This window comes from Pundamilia nyererei, unplaced genomic scaffold (assembly GCF_000239375.1).
Source record: "Pundamilia nyererei isolate P.nyererei 1_Seehausen unplaced genomic scaffold, PunNye1.0 scaffold00112, whole genome shotgun sequence".
In the NCBI taxonomy this organism is placed as follows: Eukaryota; Metazoa; Chordata; class Actinopteri; order Cichliformes; family Cichlidae; genus Pundamilia; species Pundamilia nyererei.
Window position 1 is genome coordinate 1,286,332 of NW_005187513.1, and position 19,593 is coordinate 1,305,924.

The 19,593-nt window shown below is 38.2% G+C and overlaps 2 protein-coding genes across 3 annotated transcripts in view; one reads left to right on the top strand and one right to left on the bottom strand.

Annotated features, from left to right (window-relative positions):
• The window catches only part of adam10a (ADAM metallopeptidase domain 10a), a 29,457-nt gene extending 12,134 nt beyond the window's left edge, over nt 1-17,323 (top strand). Inside the window, exons 3-16 of the mRNA XM_005741632.1 lie at nt 1,262-1,380; nt 2,673-2,831; nt 6,848-6,945; nt 7,228-7,389; nt 7,955-8,047; nt 8,355-8,538; nt 11,205-11,368; nt 11,494-11,677; nt 11,795-11,945; nt 12,060-12,243; nt 12,329-12,440; nt 12,625-12,845; nt 12,977-13,103; nt 14,749-17,323. Coding sequence (XP_005741689.1) covers nt 1,262-1,380; nt 2,673-2,831; nt 6,848-6,945; nt 7,228-7,389; nt 7,955-8,047; nt 8,355-8,538; nt 11,205-11,368; nt 11,494-11,677; nt 11,795-11,945; nt 12,060-12,243; nt 12,329-12,440; nt 12,625-12,845; nt 12,977-13,103; nt 14,749-14,900 — 2,110 coding nt within the window. The 3' untranslated portion in view covers nt 14,901-17,323. The remainder of the gene's footprint in view (nt 1-1,261; nt 1,381-2,672; nt 2,832-6,847; nt 6,946-7,227; nt 7,390-7,954; nt 8,048-8,354; nt 8,539-11,204; nt 11,369-11,493; nt 11,678-11,794; nt 11,946-12,059; nt 12,244-12,328; nt 12,441-12,624; nt 12,846-12,976; nt 13,104-14,748) is intronic.
• A 660-nt stretch (nt 17,324-17,983) lies between these two features.
• Nucleotides 17,984-19,593, bottom strand: part of lipca (lipase, hepatic a) — a 17,334-nt gene continuing 15,724 nt past the window's right edge. For both annotated transcript variants that reach the window (XM_005741633.1, XM_013913009.1), the window contains exon 9: nt 17,984-18,254. In XM_005741633.1, coding sequence (XP_005741690.1) covers nt 18,140-18,254 — 115 coding nt within the window. In that variant the 3' untranslated portion in view covers nt 17,984-18,139. The remainder of the gene's footprint in view (nt 18,255-19,593) is intronic.

Here is a 19,593-nt window from a genome sequence, read left to right on the forward strand (position 1 = left end):
TGATATAACAAAGTTTTTACCAAACTGAATACTAACCAAAAGCAAGGCTGTTTCATTCAGCATATCATTTGGTACAATGAACCAATACATGGAAAATAAACAGTAATAAAAAAGGGGTGTGAAATGAAAACTGGACTGGGAAAAACTGAATGCAGGTCAAAAAGTCATCCTGGGGAGGGAAATCCTGAACTGTCTGAGCCATGAATAATGCCTTGCTTTCTAACTCTGCCAGACACTCCCTGACACGTTGTACTGCTCAGAGCATTTATTTGCATTTTGTGTTTTCATTTTGTTTTGCTCTATGAATGTTTCCATGATTGTTGTGTAGAAATGTTACTGTAAGATCCTTAGTCTGAAACAAACCTGTATACTGGAACATCAAGAAAACTTCACAGCATACACTTTGTTCTCAGTAGTATTATGTCCTCTATGACCTGAGATTATCTTAGCTTTGGTTTGGAGACTAATGTGCAGCTGAGGGATTGAAGAACATGCACACATCCTGCCCGACTATGATTAATCTCATTACTATGCCTGCCTATAAGGGCAACTGTGGTATTTAAAATGAGTAAAAAAAAAAAAAGGTGTGGAGTACTTTCAAAATCTGTTAAACAGCCTACTTTAGCTTAAAGATTTCCTGCTGTGAACAGCTTTTTGGCCTTACTGATGATTGTGTAAACACACCAAAGCCAAAAAGGTCTTGAGCCATTTAAGGTTAATACTGAGTCATGTGGAGGAATTTATAATTTGTCAGGAGATTTCTGATAAGGAGTTTGCATCTGAACTGCTCAAGCCTTAGAACCACTAACTTCTCAGAAGTGCCTCATGTGAGCGCCATGTGACGTTTGCCTTTTTGCCTTTTACATCATTCTCATCATTTCCACTGAAAGTGTTACATAAAACAGTGTATGTGCACTTGCAAGGTTCATGTGGTTTTCCTTGTGACATAATTCGTCTGACTCACTGAGCTGCCTACTTGGTAACAACACTAGAACGGTGAACCTCTGTAAACATTAGTGAAGTAAATAAGGCTGCTTTCTCAGCTTCCTGTCGTAGATTTCCAGTGTTTGTGGTCCTTTATTCTAAAAATTTTCAGTAAGAGGATGACAAGAACACTGTCAACACTGTGAATTATGAGTGTCTGTCTGCAGGACTGTTGTCCACATGTAAATGTGGACAACAGTCAGAGGAATGTACAAAGTTTGAATGTGGTGTTAGACATTTAATGTAATTGGACATTGTTTCCTATTCTTCTTTTCAGACATTTTAACTTGCGGATGAAGAGGGATTCAAAGCTGTTTTCTCCAGATCTTGTCATTGAGGTGTCAGGGGAGGAGAACCCGATTGATACATCACATATTTATAGTGGAGAACTGTATGGTAAGTCTTGAGTCGCGTGTGTGTGTGTGTCTTTTAAAGGTAGTGTATCTGATTTGTAGCATTGTTATTTTTCAATTCAAAGCCTATTTGTATTACCTTTTGGGTGACTTCTCAATTGAAACGTTGTTAAATGTGCAGAGTAAACAACAAATCACAAGCCAAATCTCACAAGACTTATTTTTAGCTTCTTTTTTTTCCCAGTTCTTCCTGCTGCTCTTATTTCCCTCCCTTCCTGGACATCTTCCTGCTGCCTGTTTCCAGTAGAGTTCAAATGAACAGGAGGAAAAACAAGGGTGTTTGTTTTTTAGTGATTGGTCTGCATCAAACAAACAGATGGGGAGGAGAGGTGTATACTCCTTGAATATTTTCTGAGCTGATAAGAAGTCAGCTTCTTTAAACCACTGAGTAACATTTTAAAGTTATTCATGATGCATAACTAATCCACACATGTAACAAAGCAGGAAAAGCACAGCGTGAATAAAGTTGTTTTCACACCGGTGCTCTGTAGTTACCTTAAATCAAACCTTTTTTTTTTTTTTTTGGCACTGTTGTGCAGTTCATTTGTGCATGGCAGCTGCACTGGGGAGCAGTCCAAAACCCACTGTAGCCAGATCCTTTGGAGGAGGTGATCTTGATCTGAACAGAAGGAGAAATAAAGGAATAAGATGCAAAATCCTCATTTCAAAGCAAAACAGGAAATGACTAAATGAGAAAAGATTGATGTGAATTGTGACGCTTAAGAAGACGTCAGACTAGGGAACAGTGGAACTAATAAACTAATACAGAAATGAGTCAGAGGGAGGAACAGGCAGTGAAGTAAAACTAACATTCATAAAAATCAAAACTTTAATCAAACGGATCACAAAACTGAAATTCATAACATGAAAAACCCATAAAACAAAAACGGCGATCAAAGACTTAAAGTCGGAATCCAAAAGTGAAAAAAAAAACAAGCAAAGAAAAAATCCCTGACAAAAAAGCAAACCTCATACTCTAGAAGCAGTACAACAGACAAAACCGTAAAACAGAAACCTATATTAGCCAAGCCTTCTTCATCTATCATCATCATCATTTTTATTCCTCATATTGATCGCCGTCTCTCTCTCTCCTCTTCTCGCTTGTGTTTTCAGGTTTTCATGTGTTTTTTGTTTGTTTGTAACAGTTTTGGTTCGAGTGGTTGTTTGTTTGTCCACTTTGGCATGTTAGTCTTTTTTTCAATTTACTTGCGACTTTAGGCTACACAAAAAAATTACTTGTCTTCATCTGCTGACCCTCCTCCTCTTATGTTTCAGGAGAAAAGGGCACACTGACACATGGCTCTTTGGTTGATGGGCGATTTGAGGGCTTCATTAAAACCCAACAAGGAACATACTATGTTGAACCTTCAGAAAGATACCTACAGGACAGGAGTGTGCCCTTCCACTCTGTCATTTATCACGAAGATGACATCAGTAAGTAGGCACTATATTTACATTTGTGTTCTGATGTTTAGTATAGTGACCAATACATGAAGCTTGTTGGACAAGTGGTATTTTTTTTACAAAGTCTGAAACATTTCTTTATAGAAAAGCTTTCTTTTTATACCCCTGGCAAATGTCATTAACTTGGTGAAGAATTGTTAAATACACAAAGGAAAATTCTGTTATATTTTTTAAATAACAAAGTGAAATTTGAATTTTTTTTATTTTATTTTTTATTCAGTTGCAACAGAAGTTGTTGAATCAGCGTGCCAGACAAACGCTTGGGGCCTAGACCATTGGGGGCTCTCTAAAGAGTAACAAGCTTATCTTCCTCCTCCATAATCTTAGCTGGGAAATTGCATAAATGAGCCCATTTTTGTAGCACACCAGCTGTTTTGAAATGTGAGACTGTCTTGCCTGCTGATAATACATTTAAATAATTGACATTTGATCAGAATATGTACAGCTGTGATTGATATCTATGCTGTCCAAATAACATTGTTATTATACATTGAGACTAAATTGGTACTTGAACGTCATATTTAATAGTTTAGTTTATGATCTTAAAACTGAGTGAAGGACAGAGTAGTAGTGGTAGTAATAGGATATTGTTCAGCATCCTGAGTCATGGACAGGGTGTTCGGTATCTATTGAAAACTGGATCGGAGAATGTAAATGGCTTACATTCACTGCTTTTGTCAGGCTACAGAGCTATAGAACCAGGACACTGCAAGTTTCTCAGTGTTTTCGATGAAGATGAGCAAATCTAAAATTATTTAGAGGTTGACTTCAACCAAGCTGAAAAAACATGTGCACAGTGCGTGAGTCAAAATGCAATTCAGTAACTTGAGACTTACAAATTTAGTATGAAGGCTCTTTCATATGGGAACAGGCATGCAGCGCGCTAACTGTAAGGTTAAGTTCCGGTCCAAAAGCTCTGTGTTGAGTTGGCTGCTACACTCACGGTCTTCGTGTGTACTAAATGACATTCTGTATTTCTACTGGTCGCACAAATGTATGCAAGTGCTCCCTGACCGGGGGTGCATTTAGCAGCATGGCAGGGAATCTGATATGAACCCTGTGGTGGTTTTAGACTAGCACACAAACACACATCTAAACACATACACTGGTATATAATCTGAATCTGCTGAAGGAAATTTAGGAAATATGGATTTAGAGTCTCAGACTATGCCTAATGATTTGTTGAATTCATGTTCTAACAGCAGGAGCATGAAATTCTGTCATTAATGAGATAGAAGATGCATATTGGAAAAATTAAACCAACAAATGGTACAATATAAAAGTTCAGCAAGTGCACTTATTTAAAAAACAAAAAAATAATAGCTGTTATCCCCGTCAGGGCCGTCTCCTCTTAGCGAGAAACCACTCAAAACATTGCAAGAGCCTTCCCTGGAAATCTCTGACCGCCTCAGGTTTGCATTTGAGACATGTGATACATCTCTGCCATTTTTAGCACAGCAAAGGTAGATAAGCAGGCAGACAATAGCCAGCATGTACCAAAGGTTAGGTTTACAGTCAGTTTCCCAGGGCATTACAGTAGAGCTCAGTATTTATCGTGTGACCCTGGGGCTCTAATTCAAAGCTCACAGCTTCTGTGAATGTCATAGTAAGAGAGGAAGTTGCTCCTTGTTGCACTTCTCCCCTGATGTGCCACTTTTCTCCCGCTGAAAACTGTTTGTGGTCTTTGGACCAAAGCTGGAGACCTAGCTTTCCTCATTGTTCATCCTGAACATGAAGTTTAGGTCAGTTTGACAAAGAAGTTGATGTTTGCTTTCAGCACGAGTTTGTGGTCAATGGTGAAATTCAGTGGTAAGAGAAGTGCTGGGAACTATGTAAGAAAACTACCCTCAGTGGGATAACTGCCACACTTTAATGAAGTGCTAACTTTACTCTTTATGAGGGTAATCAAAGAAAAGGTTTTGTCACAGTTTCCACAGTGGAGTTTATGACTTCTTAAATTTCCTAAGAAACATCAAGTGGAACTGAAATTGTTTATGTAGTGCTTTCATTAATTCACCCTTCTTCCCTTAGTGTTGCAACTATAATCAACTCTTATTTGCCCTTTTAAATTTTCTACTTCCCTACTCATCATTGTTAATCAAGACTGAAGTAGCACATCAACTTGTGTGGAAGTGTGTTTTTCATTAAAACACTTCTGCTGCATGTAGTCTCTGCTAACATCTGCACTGGGTTGTAAAGATAAAACAAGATGTTGTTTCTGGCTGTGTACCGTGATTTTAAAAACTCAAATATGTATTTATCAGACATATTTTTAAAACTTCTCTGAACAATTTTTAGGTAGTCGGAATGTATCCCCCTTGTTTTGAGATAATTAGGTGACATTTTTACGAACCTTGAAGGTCTAATGTCACGAGGAGGCATCTGTCTGCCCAGTTGCCCTTGTCTGTCTGCCCACAATTCATAGGAATTGCTGCTCTTCCTATAGATTTGTACAGAATTTAAGCAAACTTATAAACAGTGATCAGCTAATCGATCTTCACCAAGGCTTTGCTTTAGATGAGGGTCATATTTGTCACCTTACAAGGAATTTTTCATTTTCCCAAGAATTCCTGCTGCTTGCACAGTGTCAGTCATGTTTTAGTGAAAGCTGCACACAGTGATCACCCAGTGAGACTTTATCAGGACTGTGCTCAAGCTCAAGGTCACACATGTTGTTTTATGGGCAATAACCTGTGAATTGTGATGGCTCTTGTGCTGTCTCATTGATGTTGTGGTTTTCAGAGGACTGTGAACCGTACGTAGATAGTACCCAGCAGTAAAACTGCTCACAACTAACTGGGGGATTTTTTTGTGTGAAGTTTCTGTACATTTTTTTTATTCAGGTATCAGTGAAATGGGTGGAGAAGGCTGATTCTTTTTATTTATTTTTTAAGACTCAGAGGAGCCTTTGCTTCTGATTTGGCCTTTCTCTTAAGCTTTTTACTTCTGTCCAAACTGCAAAAGCCTTTTGATTAGCAGTTGAATGAGACACCATTCACTGTAAGAACAAAGACGACTTTCTTTGAAAAAATTCAAAAGCACATTGCACACAGTGTATTTGGTCGTTTCAGTGAGTTAAAAGAGGAGACGACGGACCTGTTTTCATTTAGGAAACATGTTTCTGAAGTCAGTGTTATTGTTTATGACACCATTATCTGTTATGGTGTCAATAGTAATATGAGGAAACATTGAAATCCAACATTCACAAGGCTTCACTCAGTGTTGAGCTCTGGATCTGCTTGTAATCTTAGCGAAGCGTAGTGTATTTTGTTCATATGAAAACAGAGACTTTCAATTTTTAGATATGATCAGTGGAGCCCGTGATTGTAAATATGCAAGAATTTCTTTTCCATTGCTGTAACATGATTAGTTTGTTTGAATTTTGTATTGAACTTGAGCAGGCCCTAATTTCCTTACAGTGGTGGTCTATTGGTTTTGCTTAACACCTGGGCAGTACGTGGAACAGTGGTCAGGCCTGTTGCCTCACAGCAAGACAATCCTGGGTTTGCTTCCCACTTGGCCTTTCTCTGTGAAGTTTGCATGTTCTCCCTGTGTTTGGGTGGCTTGTAGTGACACAAATTGGTTCTCTTCAAGTTTTCTCCATGTGAAAACAAACCAAACCAGGGGGAAAGGCGGCAAGTTTACAAACTCATCAACTGATTCAAAACAGAGCAAACAAACTATTGGTGTGAAAGAGCCCACAGATTACAAAGCAATTTAAAATGAAACCAAATGTTCCTGCAAACTCTGTCAGTCTCTGCTTTATTTTGTGGCTTTTGAGCCAGGTCATAACAATTTTTTTTTGCCTTGATTTTGTTAATAAATGAGAAAAGAGGCCTAGTTGCACAGATTTTTAACTAGTGGAGTCAGGGCCTTTCTCTTCCTGTACTGAATGTTAAAATAAAGATATAAATGACTGATGAAGATAGCTGAATGGATATGGTGAAAGGCACTCAAGAAAATGTTTCTCTCCGTCTGTCTGACAGATTACCCTCATAAGTATGGTTCAGAGGGTGGCTGCGCAGACCACTCTGTGTTTGAGAGGATGAAGAAGTACCAGGCATCAGCAGAAGAGCCAGCCAGAGTAAGTGTCATTAAGAACAAGAGAACAAGAACAGATAAACACAGGCAGACAAGACTCGTGATATTACATGAGCTTATTTCCACCTTACCTTACACTGTTAGTTAACAGCAAGGTGGAAGTGTTTGACCTTACTTAAAATGGCAATATAAACTTTTTAGCCCAGGGAATTTTTTAGGGGATAAAAATGTTGGATTGTTTTCAAAACCGGAAATGTGCTTATTTCCCCAAACGCCATTGAACTATGCTATCGATAACAAGCATAACGTAACGTTTTCTGTCCAGGATGTGACACGAATGTTGGAAGATGAGGAATCTAAAGATACTCCTGTCATTTTGAGAAAGAAGAGGGCGACGGGTAAAGAAAAAAACACTTGTCAGCTCTACATCCAGACTGACCATTTCTTCTTCAAACGCTACGGCTCAAAAGAGGCTGTCCTTGCTCAGGTATGAGGAAATGCAGTATGTGAAATCTTTGTTTTCTTTTCTTTCTTTTTTTATTTAAAAAAGCCTGTTTTGCTTATTTGCTGATTAGCATTAGCTCACACCCCTTCCCTTGTTTTAGCTGCTGCCTCCCAGTGACTTCATGCTGGATTACCAAATCAAAACATTTCTGTGGAGTCGGATTTTTGGGCTAACTTGCTGCTGCTACATCCTGACATCAGATTTTAATTTCCTAATTCGTAACTTATACTTTTAATAAGTTTAGCTGGACAGAAGTTCGTAATCCTTAATCCATTCATTCTTAATGTTTTAGCTTTTTTCATAGCTGACCATAAAGTCAAACTTGGCATCTAACATTCATAGGCTGAAAACAAATGCCTACTTATGTGGTGTAGGCATTATTCTAGTAGCTGGGAATTTAGCCAGTAACCTGTAGCAGAGATGAGGAGCTGCAGAGATTTGGTAATCTTATTTTTATTTTTATTTTTATTTTAAACCTAATAATTCACTGCTTTTTTCACTGTTGTACCTGTGTTACTCCTAATCTAAAATCTTGCACTCCCTGCAGATCTCCAGCCACGTAAAGGCTATTGACACCATTTACCAGGGCACGGACTTCCAGGGCATACGTAACATCAGCTTCATGGTGAAAAGAGTCAGGGTGAGTTTCATCTTGACATTTAGGGTCTCAAACTTCAGGCCAGCCACCATTTATAGTCCTAAATTACATAAAGTGTTACATTATTATGTTTGTTTACCATTATTTAATATGCTAGAAGTAGTTCATTTGATTTTTCATCTAATACCAGACCTCATTTGTCATTATTAATAACAACTAAATCAACCTGCTGATATTAAAAGTGGAAGTAATCTGTCTACTTGCCCGGGATCATTCTAAACTAATCTGCTTCATTGGGGTAGTTTTGTTTTCCTACTTTTCCTTTTGATTGTTTAACTCTTTCTCACAGATCAATACCACAACTGAAGAAAAGGACCCCAGCAATCCTTTTCGCTTTGCCAACATCGGAGTGGAGAAGTTTTTGGAGCTCAACTCGGAACAGAACCACGATCAGTACTGCCTGGCCTACGTCTTTACTGACAGGGACTTTGATGATGGCGTGCTTGGCTTGGCGTGGGTTGGGGCTCCCTCAGGTTGGTACCAGACACACACACCGAGCTCTGGTAGTGACTCCCTGCGTTGCTCAGAAGCATTTAAAGTGTTTGGGTGTTTTGTAACACACCTTCACATTACTTCTATAATCATATTTGCTATCAAGCCAGTTATCCATACTACACATTATAATTTTTTTTATTAGTCTGATCATTTTATTTTTTAAGATCACTTTGGTTCAAGAAACCAGATCTCAGTTTTAGTAGTTTGAATAGTGCTACCGCATCAGCCATAAAAAGGCTGATGGGGTATTGCTGTCACCCTGCTTGGCGTGCGGGCAACCAGGCGGGGAGACAAGGACACCCAAGTTTGTGAATGCGGTAACTTGAGAATGAAGAGATGTAGGAGTTTCAAACTGATACCATATGTGCATCGACTAAAAATCTTGGAAAAGTTATAATCTCACAGATTTCAGCTGTTAGGTCAGAGGTCAAGTTTTCAGAAAATTTTGTGAAATCAGGAATGAAGGGACATAGGATTTTGAAATTTATACTGTAGGTGCATCTGCTATGAGGCTGATAGGTACCACTGGACACTGCCAGTATTTCTTTTTTTCCTGTGGTGATCAGAGGACCCAGAGTTTGTTTATATTCTGGCAATGCTTTGAGACCACAAGAATCTGCACAGATGGCCATTTGTATTAAGAAATATTCTAATTTCTTTATATTTATGTATGTGAGAAAAACTGTTGTCCTTGAAGTGCAAAGTATGCCAGCAGCCTCTCTTTCCTGTTGGATTTCATGCTGTGGTCTTCCCACAGATTGCTCATATAGACTGGCTTTTCCCTCACATTTGTAATTGATTGTTGTGTTTGGTGCTTCTTTCCTCTCCTTCTGAATTAGCTTGGATACCATTTCAACATGAAGTATACCGCTACAAACCCAGACGATCAATCCTGGCATATTAGCAAAACTGTAAGCTGAAAGAATTGATTGAATAAAAGACATGGAGAATAGATTGGTTGCAGTGAGCTTTGTGGTGATTGATTGAACAAAGGAAGTCTAAAAAAGGCTTTCAGGCCCACTGGTGAAGCACAGCTAATGTGTGAGTTCATGTGACTAGTTGTCATGGGTGGCTTCAGTGCAGGGTTTACACAATTGCACAGGTAAAGAGTGCGATGTGTAGTAAAATGTGCACTCAGTCTCATGGTCACTTTACACAGAATGGACACGTTATTGCTTGACGTGGTCTCATGTTTCTATGTAGCTGGAAGCGGTCTCCTAAACTCTGAATTTCTGGATATTGGGAATTGCAGCACGACGGGGAGAGTGCTTCTTGTTAAGCATGATACCCAATATATCCAAAACCAATTTTTATTTTAGATAATTTAACAGACAAATAAAGCAAAGAAACTTCCGGGGTTTAGATGTATTCAGGGTCTTAGACTTACAGACGATTCATCCTGTTACAGATTATTGTTCTCCCTTTTTAAAACATTTAAAACAAGTTCCTTAATTTATTGGACAACCCTTATAAGACTTTATTGTTTATTGGTTAAACCGGTATACAAATAAAACATTCTCCATCTGTTAATTACTGTAGTTTATGGTTCACTGATTTTCATGACTTCTTTTCGATTAACTGTGGAGCCAGTTACGCTTGCTGAAACTACCAGCATCTCCATGCCCTGCTACTGTGTGTCTGTATGTATGTGTGTATTTTGTTGTCCATATTGAACCAGAGGGGTGTACAATGGGTTAGTGAGCTAAAAGTAAGGTTTTGTCACCCGCACAGGTGGCTAAGTCACTGTTATGTGGTAACTGTTGCTGAACACACAACCTGCTTTTGAGCAGGTTAGATTCACTGTTTTAGTTGCCACGTTTTCACGTAATGTTTTATTTATAGCATTTTTTTAACTCGTATTCTTTGCTGAGCGAATACCAAGCTGTCAAACCATACCAACATCAGGAATGAAGCCCAGATGTAAAGTAACAGCAGCACAGACTGTTGCATTCATGTGTGTATTCGGTTGGTGATGCAGAAAATATAAAAATGTTGTTTTTGCTTGATTCTAATCTGCTGCTAAGTCGCCTTTGACACTGCTGGAATTGCAGCTGCTAAAACACAGAACGCAAGAATGCCTGTTTAAAAGTAAAATAATTTTCACTTTGATCTGCGATTTCCACGTTTCCTTTATTAGGCTATGGGATAAAGAAATGTAATATTTAAATATATACACTTTAAAATTTCAGAGCTGTCACATTAAAAATAAACTGCAGCAGTCAGAGCGCATTTGGCTTTAAAATAATTAACTTAAAATGAAATGTTTATTTTATTGCTCTGTGGACTGAATTCCCAGTTTAATTATTTTCTGCAGCATTAATTTTGTGTCTTATTTACAACAGGATTGCATTTTAATGTTGTTTTCTATTCTCTTTACATATTTAGCAGTGTTTTATCATCATCATCATTAAAGTGTTTCTGACTGGAGTAGGCAGAACTCATATGGGTCATTTTGAACAGATTAAGAATTATGATGGGCTTCTAAACATGCTCAGAAGGCCTGGTTCAACAGAACGTTGATAACCACTGTTGAGATACACATTATCTCCAACTGGACTTTTAGGTTTTGTCTAGCAAGCAAATTCAAACAAATCCTGGCTGTGTTTGACCTGTTAATGCATCGCACCCTTTGTTTTTACCGCAGGAAGCTCCGGGGGAATTTGTGAGAAGAACAGAAAATACTCAGATGGAAGGACAAAGTCTCTGAACACTGGTATCATCACAGTGCAGAACTATGGCTCACATGTCCCCCCCAAGGTGTCACACATCACCTTCGCTCATGAGGTCGGACACAACTTTGGCTCACCTGTAAGTACTATTATTTAAATCCCGGCCTTTGCCAGTAGCCTACTTTCTCTTGCCAAGCTGTATTTATTCTGTGGAACTTTCTCAGAGCTCTGCTGTTTCTCTTTTGCTTGCCTACTATTTCACAGCATGACTCTGGTAGCGTATGCACCCCTGGAGAGTCTAAGGAGCAAGGACAAAAGGAGAGAGGGAACTACATTATGTATGCCAGAGCCACATCAGGGGACAGGCTCAACAATAACAAGTTCTCAAGCTGCAGCATCGGGAATATAACCGCTGTTCTACAAAAGAAAAGAGATAGCTGTTTTGTCGGTAAATTCTCTTATGTGATAAAATAAATAAAAGGATTTTGTTATCTGTGTGTGAGTGAGTGAGTGAGTGAGTGAGAGAGAGAGATGCTCTTTCAGTCTGTTGTTTCTGTGTGTACAGAGTCTGGCCATCCTATCTGTGGTAATGGTCTGGTGGAAGAGGGAGAGCAGTGTGACTGTGGCTACCAAGACCAGTGTAAAGACAACTGTTGCTTTAGTGCAGATTCAGGGGATGGCGAAAAGTGCAAACTTAGACCCGGCAAAATCTGCAGGTAAGATTTTGTGATGAACTGTTGATTGTGGTATTAGTGAGCACAGAACACAGCTGTGAACAGGGCAGCATTTGTTTGACTTTTGGTTGCATGGTTTTCATTGTTTTTACGCAGTCCCAGCCAAGGCCCATGTTGCACAGGAGAATGTACTTTCAAGACCAATAATGAGGTGTGCAGACCAGATTCTGAGTGTGCCAATGAGGGCAGGTGTGGTGGAAATACTGCTCTATGTCCTGCCTCACAGCCAAAGGAGAATTTCACCTTTTGTCATAAAGATACACAAGTTTGCATCAATGGGGTATGCTCATATAATCGGCTTCGTGTCTTGTTTTCCCGCTTTGTGAGTTTGTATCATAAGTTAAAGTTTTTGTTTTTTGAAATAGGCCTGCACTGGTTCTGTCTGTGCAAAGCACAATCTGGAGGTATGTAGCTGTGCTAAGGAGGATGGCAAGGATGAGGCTACTGACCTGTGCCATGTGTGTTGCCAGGAGAAAAGTGAGTGTCTGATTGTTCACATGTCAAAATGTACACTAAGTATAGTCATTTAAAACTAGAATTATCTGACGTATAGCATAAGTGACTGTTGGTTTTAATGTTTGCTTTTAGTCATGAGAACATCTTTACGATTAAAACATTTTCTTGGTAATACAGATGTCACTTACTTTCTTTCTACCCTCAGCGAATCCCAGCACCTGTAGCAGCACAGGGTCACAGAGATGGGCCCAGTATTTCAGTGGGAAAGTGGTGACGCTGCAGCCTGGCTCACCCTGCAATGACTTCAAGGGATACTGCGATGTGTTCAATAAGTGTCGCCTGGTGGATGCAGACGGGCCTCTTGCAAGGCTAAAGAAAGCCATCTTTAATCCTGATTTCTATAACAGTATTGCAGACTGGATAGTGGTGAGTGTCTCAGTGGGGGAGTGTATATAGTGACAAAGATTTGTCAACATGGTGACAAACATACATAGCTAATATTTTTAGTGATTCTTGTCTGTGCTTAAATATTTTTTATTACATTCTGTGTCATTCAGGCCTACTGGTGGGCAGTGCTGTTGATGGGTGTTGCTCTCATCATGCTAATGGTTGGCTTCATCAAGGTCTGCAGTGTCCACACACCCAGTAGCAACCCCAAGCTTCCTCCACGCAAGCATGTATCTGGTACGTATCTAAACCAGGGCTCTGCAAAAAAAGGAAACTGTGATGTAATCTGTGGCCTGTTGTGGGTTAAAGAAAAACTAATTTTGGAGTGAGGGAGAGAAGGGAAATTAGATATTAAAAAAGTTTGTTTACTTTCATTTTGGATATCAAACTCCATACTGGTTCTATTTGTAAGATTTAGTCAATTTCATCACATCAAGGATTCCAGCACATGTCCATGTTAATGAGCAGATGGGCCGTGACTTCCAGTTCATTCAAATCAGGGTTTTCTTTTCTTCTAACTTTAGCCTATTTGTGACAAATTAATCTTCGGACTTCTAAAATCTCAAGTATTTCCTTTTTTAAGAATCCCATTGCAAAGTACAGTTTAACTTGATTAGGTCATCCACCACAGAGGTTTTTCCCTCTTGTTGTAAAACCTTATAGCATGAAAAAAAATTACGCTAGTTTCTTTTCTTTGTAAGGATTTCTCTTTATTCTGTATGTATGTTCTGTATACATATTCTGTATGTTCTGGATGTATATTTTTTTTCTCATACATTTTGTATTTTAACCATTTAATTTTTTATTTAATAATTTTAAACAAAAAGTATTTTTTTAAACAAAAAAATGTATATACATCATTGAGAAAAAAAATGTTTTTTTCAATAATGCATATAATACATTTTGCAAGTATACTAACAGTTCATCTGTATGTAACTCAGTTTATATTTACATGTTTTAGTAGGCCATGGCCATGAATGTCATGGTAATTTGAGACTTTTAAGGAGTTTAGAAAAAATCCAAAATTGATTCAGTCTCTGTAGGATCAAAAATATACACCCTCCACAACATTTAATTAAATGTCCCTTAGTCAAACCAAACTTTGCCAAGACTGGTCACATATCCAGTCAGAATTATGCCAAAAGCATCGGGTTGAGGTGCAACTTGCTAAGGGATATTCCCATGTATGGATCCCTGTATGGATGAGAGAAAATCCCAAACAAATTTAAACTTTTGCATCTAATTCTTGTGTTTTAAATAATTAAAGATGTATGATGCACAGTTATTCCACCCTGGAAAATGAACAGTTCAGAGAAATCAAATCCCTAAATTACCAGGACTTTCATGCTCATGATATGTGTGTGTGTGTGTATGGGTATTAACATCTTTGTGGGGACCAAAAATTGGAATTTACTATACTTGTGGGGACCGACAGCCCTTGTGGGTCCGGGTGGTCCCCACAAGGCACGAAAGCATTTTTGAGACTCAAAATGTGGTTTTAGAGTCAGGGTTACAATTGGGTTATGGTTAGGTTTAGGGTAAGGGTCAGGGTTAGGCATTCATTTTTGATGGTTAGGGTAAGTGGCTAGGGAAAGCATTATGTCAATGAGATGTCCCCCACAAGGATATAAATATGCACAAGTGTGTGTATGTATGTGTATAAACTTCCACAACTGTGGATAACTGAATGCATATTTAGGTTAAAGAGAAGAGATGGCTGAATAGCAAGATGCTAAGAAATATTTTGTAGTCCAACATGATTACCTTATCATGTAATAGTCACTTCTACTGTGGGCATTTCTAACAATATAAATGGTAGTAGCATTAATTTGCAGCATTCACTGTATTTCTTTAAGTTAATTGAGATGTCCATTTCCTGTAGACACCCTGAATACTCTGAGACGGCGGCCCCCAGCATCACAGGGCCAGCGCCAAGCTCAAGGCCAGCGCCAAGCTCAGGGCCAGGGCCAGCGCCAGCAGCGTCAGCAGCGTCAACAAAGAGAGCAGTATCAAATGGGACTGTTGAGACAATGAGGCAAAAGTCCGCTTGTTGCCTTGGTTCTTCTTCGTGCCTACAATCGGAGCACCTTACTCCAAAGAGTTACCTTTACCACTTATTGCAGAATTCTGAGAACTTGCAACTGAAACATTTTTACTGGACAAAACCTGATGTATTTTTGGGTCTAACAAACTCACTCACCTCTGCTCTAAGAGCAAGACTAGCAGTGGTTCACTTAGCTTTTATAGGAAATACATTTTTCCAAGGATGAACGGGGGAGAAATTCACTGATCTCCGTTATTTAATCTTAATCTTGTTTCTTTTTTTTTCTTTTTTTTAAACCTTTGAATTTTTTTCTTTTTTGTGGAGGAGAGAAAAGCAAATTTATTAGTTTTTCACAAATTTCTGCTGCCAATCAAAAACAGATCTGAGACTTTGTGTTTGAAAAGAACCTGTTTTTCTTTTGCCAATGTGACTTTTCCCCCCCAATACATATAATATTTTTTTTGTAAGGCATACTTCTGTTCCTTCTGTGTGCAAATATATAAATGTTGAGGTCGTTTTGTCTTTTGTTTCACATGAATTTATTTTTCTTTGAATGGAGATCGTTCACTGTTTTAATTCATCTTCTCAGGATCAATAAAATGACAGAATACAAGTGTAAAGACGACTGCTTACAGATGTCTGGGTAGAGTCTCTTCTGGCTCAGGCCTACAGGTCACGTAAGCTGCCATCCAAGGCAGAGGACAGGACTGGAAGAATGTATATAAATGAGCTCGATAAGACCAGTGAGTCATCTGGTGGTCTGAATTTGTGTATTTGTAGTTGTGATATGGTTTGCAGATGTGTTTACAACAAAATACTTGAGGTGGAATTGAATGACGAGAAAATAGCTTTTGTTAAACTGATTGTATCACACTTTTATTCTGTAATAACTCTTTTTACCTAACTGGTTGCTTTGACTCTGAGCGGTGAAACAACCACTTTGTGCTACATTCAGAAAAGTGAAAGCTAAACCAGAATGCGTTAAACCAAACAATACAAGTGTACAGAACTGATTAGAGGAGAGAGAAGTCCTGGTTTGACTGTCGTGTCTTTTAACTCTTGTCATCTGTCCATCTTTTCACACATTAGCAGTTGTTAAAGACAAAGTAAAACCACTCAAATGCAGTCAGACCTTTATACCCAGATAAGGAACCTGTCCGGGTTTATATGTGGTTTGTTTTTTGTTTTTTCTTTGTTTTTTTGCTTTTAATGCTTTTTAATGCAGTTGAGATTGTTTCTATTGTGCATGGAGTTGGGAAGTCTAGCGATTCTAATTGTATTATTGCTTTGTTGCTGCTGTTAACAGATCTTTATCAGAGTGAACAATCACATCGCATCAGCCATCCACTACTGTTCTGTCCTTCTTTTTGCTACTGATTGGGGATTTTGTTAACCTTTGTTACTCCCTTTGGTTTTGTGTGATTACATTAAATATGTGCCTACTCGGAGCAGTGTGACTGAAGTTGATGTACAAGTGTCAGCAATTGTTACTGAAGACTGAAACGATGTCTGTGTGATGCAACTTAGAGCATAGCCTTGCCTGATTGTAGACACTTTATCAGCCAGCACGTGAAGAATCCAATTTTGCACACCGATAAAAACCTTTTTTGGCTTAACTTGAGCAGTATTCAGTAAGTGTAATTTTAGGTTCTCTTCAGATAAATAGATAGAAATGCAGAACACACACAAACATGATTTGTAGACTACATAACATATGTTTAGTAGAATAAAAGAGATGCTCCCTCAAATGAGCTCTGTTGAGCGCAGCTGCAATTTAGCATTGTTTTATGTGCAAGGTGCCAGGATGTCTTACAGACCAGATTCTATGCAGAGCTTCGCAGAGTTTTAACATTTGACCTTCTCAGTGAGAAATGCCTCCAGCGTGTCCTCCTGAGAGGGTACACGGAAAACCGTGTGCTGCAGCAAAGCTTGTGAACAGGCACAAATGCAATTCTTTTGCTCCCTTTTCTTATGTTCTTTGTCTTTGTGGTGCTACTAGTTATGCTTTTTGTTGGTTATGAGATTTTCTGTGGCTTTTTTAAAAAACAGCTTTTGTCTGTGTGAGAGAGAGAGACGCTTTGCTAAAACATTCGTATCTTTTTAAAAAAAAATATATGTATGATGTGGACACTTGGTGTCGAGGGTTAGTACTCTGGGATTTTGTTTGTTGATGTTGCACTGAAATGTAAGCGATGTAAACAGAATCCATAATGTTATAGATTCATTACTACTGTCTGATTTAATGCGTTGTCTTTTATACTGTGCCTTCAAAGTGTGTGGTTTTGTTTTCCCCCTTCTTTTGTTCTGATTCTCATCCTGCTTAATTTGAATATTTTACTACATTTGCAAAGGTGGAAATGTATAATTTCTTTTGAATTACTTGAACTGCATTAATAAAGTTGAATTTACCATATTGTTTCCCTCTTTGTCCAGTGTTAAAAGGTAGCGCCATGGATTTGATACTTTAAAAAAAGACACATTTTACAATTTAATTTAATGTTATTATGTTATTCAACCCACAAATGGTTCAAAGTGATGATTGGTAAGAAGATTCAAGTGTCGCACCTGATTTAGAAGAACAAGATTGAACTGCATTCGAGTTTTCAGCTGTAACAGCCTGCCCTCTGCAGTCATCACCTGGTAATTACTTGCCTTTCTTAATCTCTTAATGAGATTTTAAGACTGATTTTGTTTTCAAGCAATTATGATACAAATTCAAATAATAGATGAAAAATAGGCATCAATAGAGGGTTTTATAAACATCAATTTTCAGTTAGAATTTAGATTAGTTCCCATTTCAGGCTTTAAAGGGTTTAGCGCTTTAACTTACAGTTCAACCTGTCAGTTGTGTTTTCATTCAACCAAAAGAGCTGCACATTTGTGACATGGAAAAATTTGGATAGTACAGACTGTATCAGACATGCATGCACTCATTAAACTGTTTTTGTAAAGTAAAAAAAAAGAAAAAAAGAAAAATGTGTTAGTCGGTAGCTGGATACGAATGGACCTTTGTGCATGTGTAGAAAAATAAACCCACCTAATGACATGATAGAAAAGAACAGTATATTTATTCAGCACTTCTTTCCAGCAATTATGGTTTTCTGAGTTACTCCCTGAATGTACACAACTTCCCTTCAAGGAGGGAGAATTTTATCGCATTCGTTGTTGTTTTCAAGGGCCATTCAACTGATATCTTCAGTTAGATCTTCAGCGAGTGACCCACACAAGTCTATAAGTTGTCCTTTCTTCTGGGCCTTTTTGGTCTCTCTTCCTTACAGCGTACAAACACCATGTCTTCTGACGCTTCCATTTGTCTCTCGTTTGTCATGGAACAGAAAGATGTCCTGGAAAACAGAGACGGTGTCGTTAACACGGTGCGATTAAACAGAAAGAGTGAGTGCAGGAGTAAAGATTAACCAGTCTGTGTATGGGAAACAACCCACTAGATGGCATCAGCAGTCTGTAATGGTCTCAAGTGTGTTCTTTATACGATTGTAGCATCTTTACCTTACAATATGAAGCACCTTGAGCCAACTGTTGTTGCAATTTGGTGGTATTTCATTAAAACTGAACTGAATTAATATAATTCAGTATCAGTAATATTACTCGTCTTAGCACTATTGTACAATTTGAGACAACTGTACTTGACTTTCTTTCCTGTTTATCCCATTTTCAGCTCTATTATATATCACAGTGTGATTTTTATTTTATATTTGGAAATATCATATATGCTCATATATATATGTGCTTTGAATGTGATACGAAAAACTGCAGGGTCAACAGAGGTCATCTGTGATGCCACCAATGCAAGTTAAAACTTTACAATGCAAAGAGAAAAAACCCCAAAAACCATTCAAAACACGGCAGCTTTCTCTAGGTCAAAGCTCATTTGAATGTGTACAGAGTGGGAATGTGAACATATTTTGGAAATCATGGACACTGTGTCCTCCGATAGATGCAACAGTAAAAGGACTGGTACTTACATTGCACTCTCTTACTCTATTTGAGCACTCAAAGTACTTTCTACCACAAACCTTAATCACCATTTTCTATGCCTAATTGCTTTTAAAGTGATTTAACCTAACACATAAATGCAGCAGGGGCAGCTCAGGGCTCAGCATCTTGCCCAGGGAAACACTGACACGCAGACTAAAACCACTGACCTTCCAATTAGTAGACAACCTGCTCTACCTCCTGAGCCACAGCTGTAACGTGCTAATCCGTGAAGGCCCCATTAATGCTGAATGACACATATATTCAGATAGAGCCATTCAGACGTCTCTTTCAGAGAAGAGCTTTTTGCATGCAGCAAAGATAATGCTAAACCACTTTTTGACACATATTGTTGGCTGCTGTAGACTAAACTAGCCTGTCATGTCTGTCTGCAGTTAGACCTGCAACCTACAGGAAATATGTGATCTATCATGAAACAAAAAAATAATACAAAGAAAACAAACAACCTGAAAAGTATCAATTACCAAAAAACATTTCACCTTTAAAAGTTCAGTTAATGTTCTTCTTAGTTTTTATCAAGGCTTTTGTTGAAATGGGTTTGGACTGGATCATTGAAGCATTTGTGTATATATATATATATATATATATATGTGTATATGTATATATGTGTATATGTATATATGTGTATATGTATATATGTGTATATGTATATATATGTGTATATATATA